Source organism: Clupea harengus, chromosome 14, assembly GCF_900700415.2.
Source record: "Clupea harengus chromosome 14, Ch_v2.0.2, whole genome shotgun sequence".
In the NCBI taxonomy this organism is placed as follows: domain Eukaryota; kingdom Metazoa; phylum Chordata; class Actinopteri; order Clupeiformes; family Clupeidae; genus Clupea; species Clupea harengus.
This window is the reverse complement of record NC_045165.1, coordinates 5,919,708-5,927,506: the sequence shown is the minus strand read 5'-3', so window position 1 is coordinate 5,927,506 and position 7,799 is coordinate 5,919,708. Positions and strand designations below refer to the sequence as shown.

Here is a 7,799-nt window from a genome sequence, read left to right as displayed (position 1 = left end):
AAACAGAGCTAGCCTAATCCTTGTGTGCTACTGGAGCAGTGCAGAAACAAGGCCGTGGTACTCCAGCCACTTCGAAGGCTCCAGGAGAGAGCCAACATGCAGCCAAATTGTCATGTCACGCCCACTGGAAAAAGGGATTTATTCGTCACGAATGAACACAAGACACTTAACACGTTCATAAGTTGCTCTTAGTCGTCCTTGGTTTAAAAAATCAACAGTGATCTCAAGGCTGGTCTAGAGGGGACAAAACTGTGTGCTTTTTGCTTGTTAAGTGCTCAGCTAATCTTGCTTTCTTTCCACAGATCCAGCAAAACCATGAACCTCTGCTCAAAATGCTTCTCAGGTAAGCATTGCACAGGACTATTTGGGTTGCTGCCAGGGACACTTCTAGTTTGACATGCCAGCTGGTCCATTTGTCTTAATATTTAACCTCTAAAAGCGTGTCATTCAGAACATCTCTGTTTCTGTTCTGAACAAGAGGATATCTTTAACAGCTTAATTACAGTATTTAAGGATATTTTCACTGAGCGAAAAGTTAAATGTGTGTCAAAACCAGCTTGTGTGGGAGAATGGAGATATATCTGAATCCAAAGGGCAATTTAACCTGTAAGAAGTCATGGTCATAAATAGGGCTGAACGATTTGGGAAAATAATCTAATTGCGATTTTTTACCAAAATATTGCGATTGCGATTTAATATGCGATTTTTTTTTTATCCTCTTTTTTTTCCCCAACAAAACGTAATGAATGATTTAAATATGACCAACACAATATACAATACATTTAGTGTAAAATATTCTATCCCACATTTTACATTTTTATTTAACTGCTCATTACAGAAACAAGAACAACAAATCGGTGGCTTTGCCACTGTGCATTTAAGTAATTTAAAAAAAGTCATTTTAAGTATAAACACTAGGCATGCACTTTTTAAACACTGTGTGCAAAATGTACCATCTTAAAAAAAAAAAAAAAAAAAATTCAATTTTTTTTTTTTTTTTTTTTTTAGACCACGTTTTTTAATCACGAACGTTGCGGTTAGAAAATCGCGTTCTATCATATCGCGATTAAATCGCAAATGCAATTAATCGTTCAGCCCTAGTCATAAAACAAATACAATTATGAAGTGCTGCACCATTGCAGCCCTTTTGACAAACAGCTGATGCCATCTAAAGCATTGATCTCATAACTCCAAAATACATCCGGGGCAAATATAGCTTGTGCTCCCACTGTTTGCTGTGCCAAGTGTGGCGCATACTCCAAATGATGTCTAAGCTAAATTGATGTCTGGAGCTAAAAGAGATTTAGCAGTAGCAGTTTGGGTTTAATGCTTGTTTTGATCTACTGTGATGGCCTATTAAGTTATTTAACAGGTTGTGCAGGTAAACACTGAAATTCTCTCATTTGACCACAGTATGCCAGAGTTCCCCATCCTTTGCTGGGTAATTTTCTACGAGTGTGTGGGTGTTTGTGTGCCTTTTAGTGTTTGCTCAGGAGGTAGCTTATTTCTGTCTGTGTGAAGGCTGCTGAGTCTCTGAACGGTGAGTAATATGTAAACAAATGGGCTATAGGAGAGCAGACCTGCTCCTTTCAGCTTGAGGTTGGCTGCATCACATTTCCCCTGTCACTGTTCTCACAGTCTCTTTCTCTCTTTCTCTCTCTCTCTCTCTCTCTCTCTCTCCCTCTTTCCCTCCCTCCCTCCCTCCCTGTATATATGTACACCCTGCCCCCCTCTTTCTTTCTTTCTTTCTTTCTTTCTTTCTTTCTCCCTGGGTTTCCTCCTCTCTCTCTGTCCCTCTCCAGACATCCACGAGAAGCAGCCAGACGAAGACTGTCCCCCAGAGCCCGAGCCCAGCACTAGCAATAACCAGTCAGCGGTCTTCTGTAGCGAGACGAACAGCAGCGGTAGCCAATCCCTGCTGTTGACACCGGCCAGCACTGAGGCGCCCTCACAAGAAGACTCAGGAGCCACACCCCTCCCTGTACAGGAAGGTGAATAGTGGTTGATGTGTTCTAGACAATGGCCCTATCGTAACTATTATCGTTATACTATATATAACTAATTATCGGACTGCGTGTGTTATCGGCAAACGTTCGCGTTGTCATGTCAATCCATTATTAAACTGAGCATATAGATTATTAATCCATTATTAAATTTAGCGTTTTGATTGTTTAACAGAATGGCCGATGTTTGACACTGTCCGATAACTGACATAGCTACGCTAGCATGCCTAATGCTAATGTCCACCCAGTGGTCTGCACTGCTTCAGAGATGCTGTTCAAGGTTTATGTTTATGTGTATTAAGTATCCCCATTAGTCTACACCGTAGTGGAGACTATTCTTCCTGGGGTCCAGGCAAGGTGTATGGATGCCAGGCTTGGCAGAGAATTTGTAGCACTGTGGTTAAAAATACCTTGTCTGTTTGAAGAACATTGTTTGTGTGTCTGACAGTCTAGTCCTGAATCCATCCTAATGCCTCCCTGCTTTCTACGGTTGTGCCGTGATATTTAATCCCTTAGTATCTGTTAATGAACATCGTTGTGTTCTGGATTAAATATCAATGATCAAAATTGTTCTATGTCTTGGTTTGGTGGGATTGAGGGATCAGTTGTTTCCCCCATCAACACCGAAGACAAGGATGTAGTTTAAAAATAAAGCAATGAAAACAAACACTTTACCCACTTTTACATTTGCAACAGGACAGGTTTGAGATGAGAATCTGGGTTTATTTTCAGGTATTATTTAATAAGTCAAATGCCGGTGGCTTAGCTCTCATTGTTTCCTCTCCAGAGGAATTCTCTCCTGTTCAACTGTAAAGAGATAAAGCATGCCCAAACAAATCTGTAATTCCCTCTAATGTTCCCCTCTGTAATATTCTAGGCACCGACTACGGCTACGGAACCGGAACTATAGTTAGTGCGCTATTGCCGCAGAATTCCGCTTCCGTACCAATAGTTTAAATATTATTGGTCTGGGATTTTATTTTCTGCGTATCTCTATTGTTGCCAAGGACTATTTTTCCGTAGATTTCTTGCCGTAGGGTTTATTCCCATTCCGTAGCATTAGGGAACAATTAGGTGTTTGCCAATAGAGAGGGCAGCTGCCTAAGTGATTTGACCTGCCTCAGCTTTTGGACTGCAAAACAAGAAGAAGCTTTTAAACTGTTTTGATAAATCACTATAGCAACAATAGTGGAGCTTTTACTGATGAAAATGAATCAGTATCACATTTTCCCAAAAATGGTAGTTGGTTTTTACAGATGGAAGCAGCGCTTTCACTGTCTTTAGGGTGTCTGAGAAGTCTAGACAGAAGCAATGTTTTAGGAATGTACTCCGGTTCAGACTAAATCAGGACTAATGACTGCTGTTTGGTGACACCAACCTTTTTTTTACTGTGTGTGTGACGCTAATACCGTATCCCACAGAGATTAGATTCTCCAGATTTACCCTCCTCAGAGCACCTTTGGGTTGTCATGGAGAGTGAGCTACCCCCTACCCTCCCCCCTTTTCATAAGTTCCTCCAGTCCTACTCTGTACTGTACTCCTCGATGGAATGAAGCTTCGGCTGAAGTCTTTCAGAGATGGAAGGAGTCCCGCTTGTTATATACTTTCCCCCCCATCCCTCTACGGCAGAAAACAGAGCCATTTACCAGGACTTAGCAGCCTGCTGACTACCTCTGCAGAGAGGGGAGATAGAGAGCGTGAGAGAGCGGTATGATAATTCTCTGCCTGGGCGGGTGAAGTTTACTAGAGACGTAGCTTAAGTGACTCTTTGGAGTCTGAGTCACATAATTCTCCGGCATCATTTTTTTTGTTTTTTTGGCCGTAATAGAGGCTGACTGGGGGAAGATCATTATCAGTGGGCGCTTTTCCACTGCAGAAACTCGCAGGCCGTTTGTAGAGCTCTAAAAGAGGGTGTATAGAGATGTACAATATGAGAAAAATAAATGTGTTTTTGGAACATTGAAGCATGTAAATCCGTTCTAGTAGATACCCCCCCCAAAAATCGAATCCTGAACATTGAGAATGAGCAGAATAGGCACTCTTGAAGTGACATTGAACATTAGCAGAATAGGCCCTCTTGAAGAGCCGTGGCCGACATCGTATCGCTGGATGGAGAACAAAACGAATAAAGCACCAGGCCAAAGTCTCACTATCTAAAAAGAAAGTACTTGATTTATGATCTGGTCATTTGTTTTTGATTCTGATGAAATGTATATCTGATTAGAGAAGAAATGTGCACGAAAGGCTCGTCTTCTCTGCCTGTTCTGTTCTCTCCTGTCGTCTGTCCCTAACCCCCTTCTCTGTCTGTGTTGCAGAAGCCTCAAGCACAGACGCAGGCCACACCACTCTGTCCACTCCCACGAAACGACCTTGCGACTCCCGTATGTGACTCTGTTCTGCTACTTGTGTGTGTGTGTGCGCGCGTGTGTGTGTGTGTGTGTGTGTGTGTGTGTGTGTGTGTGTGTGTGTGTGTGTGTGTGTGTGTGTGTGTGTGTGGCTGATTGGACCTGTGTCCGTTAACGTCAGTGTGTTCAAGGTGGGGTGGATGACTGCAGGGCCCAGGCTGGGTGCATTCAGTGGGTTTTAAAAATCAGTACAAGTGTTTAGTTTTCAGAAGGCAGCAGCGTGGAAAAGGATTCTTTACTTTTTTTAATCCTACTATTTACATACAACACAGTGAGTGGGTTTGGGCTGTTGCCAGTGTGAAAATTCCCTACCATTTCTTCATTTCTAATGCATTACCTCTGAGAATGGTAGCTGGTTATTAAATAAAAAGGCATGCTATGAAGTCAATTACCAGCAGAGAGGATTAAAAGAACAAAATGCTTCCAGTAAGCACAAGTGCTCTCGTGTTGTAATTGTAGTAGTCTAATTGTCGTTTGAGAGCAGATTTCCCTTATTTTCTCTTCACTGAGTGCCGATAGACTGCTGTGAGGAGGCCGTTGACATTTCCTTTGAGCTAGATAGTGTCGGGAGCCCCCTGGTTTTGTCAAACTTCTGATTCAGATACTGATTCCTATCTTAAGAGGAAGCACTTACAGTAAATGTAACTGCTAGGGTTACTCAATATAATTAAAAGACCGCCGGTACTCTTCAAAGCTGGTCTCTGGAATGTTTAGTACATACATACATTTTAATCCAGATTCCTTTGTGTGGCAAAATCAAATGTATGTGGTAATGGCAGTTGTAAATGACCCCCCCCCCCCCCCCAGCCACTAGTTTCACCCAATGGGTTTTTCCATAAATCAGTTTAGATGCATTTTTGCTTATTGTACTTTATTTAACAAGCATTTGGAGCACAGTTGAAAATGAATTGGGCAAATGAGATCAAATGCTTACAGCAAGAACAGTTTTTTAATAATTGTATAAATGCCGTCTTTAAACAAGAATGAAAAAACAACTCTCATGGGTTCCCTTTAGGGAGTGTTTGTAGCTTTTATATGTGAATGAGTTTGGCCATGCAAGTGCTGTTCACAGTAGATGTGCTTACCTCTGTGTAGCACTGCAATTACTACACATTCACACAGAGGGGGAGAATAATTATGAGTGCGCATGTTTTCCTGTGTGTATGTATGTGATCTGTGTGTGTGTGTGTGTGTGTGTGTGTGATCTCTGTGTGTGTGTGTGAATTCACTCACTCTCTCTGTCTCTCTCTCTCTCTCTCTCCACCAGCCTCGGGCTCTCAGAGCGAGGAGTCCCCAGAGAAGCGGGCGCGTGTGGCTTCACCCTCACCCTCCTCCTCCTCCTCCCCTTCGCCCGCCACCCCGGACGAGACCACAGCAGCGCCCCGCGGGCCCAAGCAGAAGAACCGCCGACGCTGCCACTGCTGCCAAAGCAAACTGGAGCTGGTGCAGCAGGAGCTGGGCTCCTGTCGCTGTGGTGAGCACCGCCTCATCTAGAACTCAGATGAACCCACTGCACTGCTTAATAAACCTGCAATAGAATAGAATTCAAATAAAATAGAATTGTGTAGATCATATTGGGCCACACAAGGTCCCCACTGCACTACTAAATCAACCTACAACCTCAAATCAAATAGAAGAGATCCTAAAGATCCTATTTGTCCACACAAGGAGAAGATTTGTCCTCATATAAGGCAACACATGGTACATTGCAGCTAGCTCAACACTAATGGAACCTTTACACCATCCCTAACTATATCCATCCCATGTCTCAAAACCATTATGCGCTCATATAGACCTCTAAAGGTGAGCCTGTCCTCTTTTGGGTTGACGTTAATTAAAGAGATATTAAAAAATAAATAAATAAATAATATATATATATATAAAAAAAAAATGAAAGAGATATTTGTAATTTATAATTGTTAGGTCCATAACTGTGCTAACACAAGAGATTGCGTCTCGGTGGAGAGACCTCTTGGCAAAGTTTTTAAAGCCTTCGTGTGACCGCACACATAACACAGCCAGTGCTGTGCACTCTGTCTTCATTTGTGGCGTCGGTAAGGGCCTCTCATCGACGGTTCAGTGGGCCTTTCTATGGTCTAGTGCTGAAGGTTGATAACGTTTGCACTTAATCCATAGAAGGAGATCATCTCTGTGTTATCTCTATGAAAACACTATTGTTTGTCAGCACTCCTCAGCAGCATCCTTTATATATTTGTGTGTGTGTGTGTGTGTGTGTGCATACGTGCGTGAGTGCAGGCGAGGGCAAGATAGAGGGACTACATACAAGAACTGTTCTACAGTCCCATCCGAGGCGTGTTTACGTGGGTGTGTTGGGTGATCCACGATCAGGTGACACATGGTGTATCTGCTGGTGTGTGTGCGTGTGGGTTTGAGTATGTATGCGTGTGTGTGTGTGTGTGTGTGTGTGTGACTGGACGTTTGTGTGTGTGTGTCTTCATAAGGCCTGTCCACATCCACTGTGTGTGTGTGAGTGTGTGTGGCGGCCTCCAGCTGTGCCTACTCTTTTGCTCCAGTGACGCTCTTTAATTGTGCACACTTTAACTGAAGGTTGTTTAATTGAAGCTTGTTGAGCTTTTAATCACCATACACTCGTGTAACGAACTCCGCCATGCTAATGAGAACATTACCGCAGACACCCTAACGAGACTCTTTCTTGAACAAGGGATTAATGCCAGGCTTTTTAAATCGCAGGACTGTGGCAACGACACACCCCCTTTCTCTCTCTCTCTCTCTGTCCTCGTTTAGTTATATATTTATTCTTTCCTTCGTCTACAGCTGCCAATTATCCACTCACAGAAAAGACGGTGGGTCGCTGCAGTGCTCGTTATATTAGGTTGAACTTAAAAAAACAGCTGAAGATGAATTGTCGTCGATCAGCCCTAGACTTAATATTTTAAAGGGGAAAAATATCTGGGTCAAGGTTTTTCTTCGCTAAACATCAATTGTCAGTGTTTTGTGTATTAATCATCAGATTGTCTACTAATCATCAATTGAAAGCAGCATAAGCTCAGTGGGTAAAAGGCTTCAGTCGGCACTTTTAAGCCTCTTTGGACGTTAGTCGGCCTTGCATGCACTTGGCTTAGGACGCGCTATTGCCCTTCTTGTTAAAGGCAGTGGTCAATTAGCAGAGCCTTTGGTGGGGCAGCTTTAGAAGGATGGGAAATGAGTGGTGGTTGTTGCACTTCAGGCATTAGTTTTCTTATACGCTTTGTCTTCCAACCAAGGCTCTGTTCAACCCCACGGAACACATAGCACGCATAACATGCCAGGCCACGTGACGGATTAGACGACCTTTTGAAAAAATCATTCAAATTGTTTTCCAAATACTTTTTTGTTCTGCTTTTTAAATGTGCCATATCTGTCAAGCTTG

At 42.8% G+C, this 7,799-nt stretch overlaps 1 protein-coding gene across 1 annotated transcript in view; it reads left to right on the top strand.

Moving 5' to 3' along the window:
* The first annotated feature begins 196 nt into the window (after window positions 1–196).
* LOC116223488 (AN1-type zinc finger protein 3-like) overlaps window positions 197–7,799 on the top strand; it is an 8,902-nt gene continuing 1,299 nt past the window's right edge. Inside the window, exons 1-4 of the mRNA XM_031580474.2 lie at window positions 197–343; window positions 1,803–1,991; window positions 4,319–4,384; window positions 5,676–5,882. Of these exons, the coding sequence (XP_031436334.2) occupies window positions 316–343; window positions 1,803–1,991; window positions 4,319–4,384; window positions 5,676–5,882 (490 nt within the window). The 5' untranslated portion in view covers window positions 197–315. The remainder of the gene's footprint in view (window positions 344–1,802; window positions 1,992–4,318; window positions 4,385–5,675; window positions 5,883–7,799) is intronic.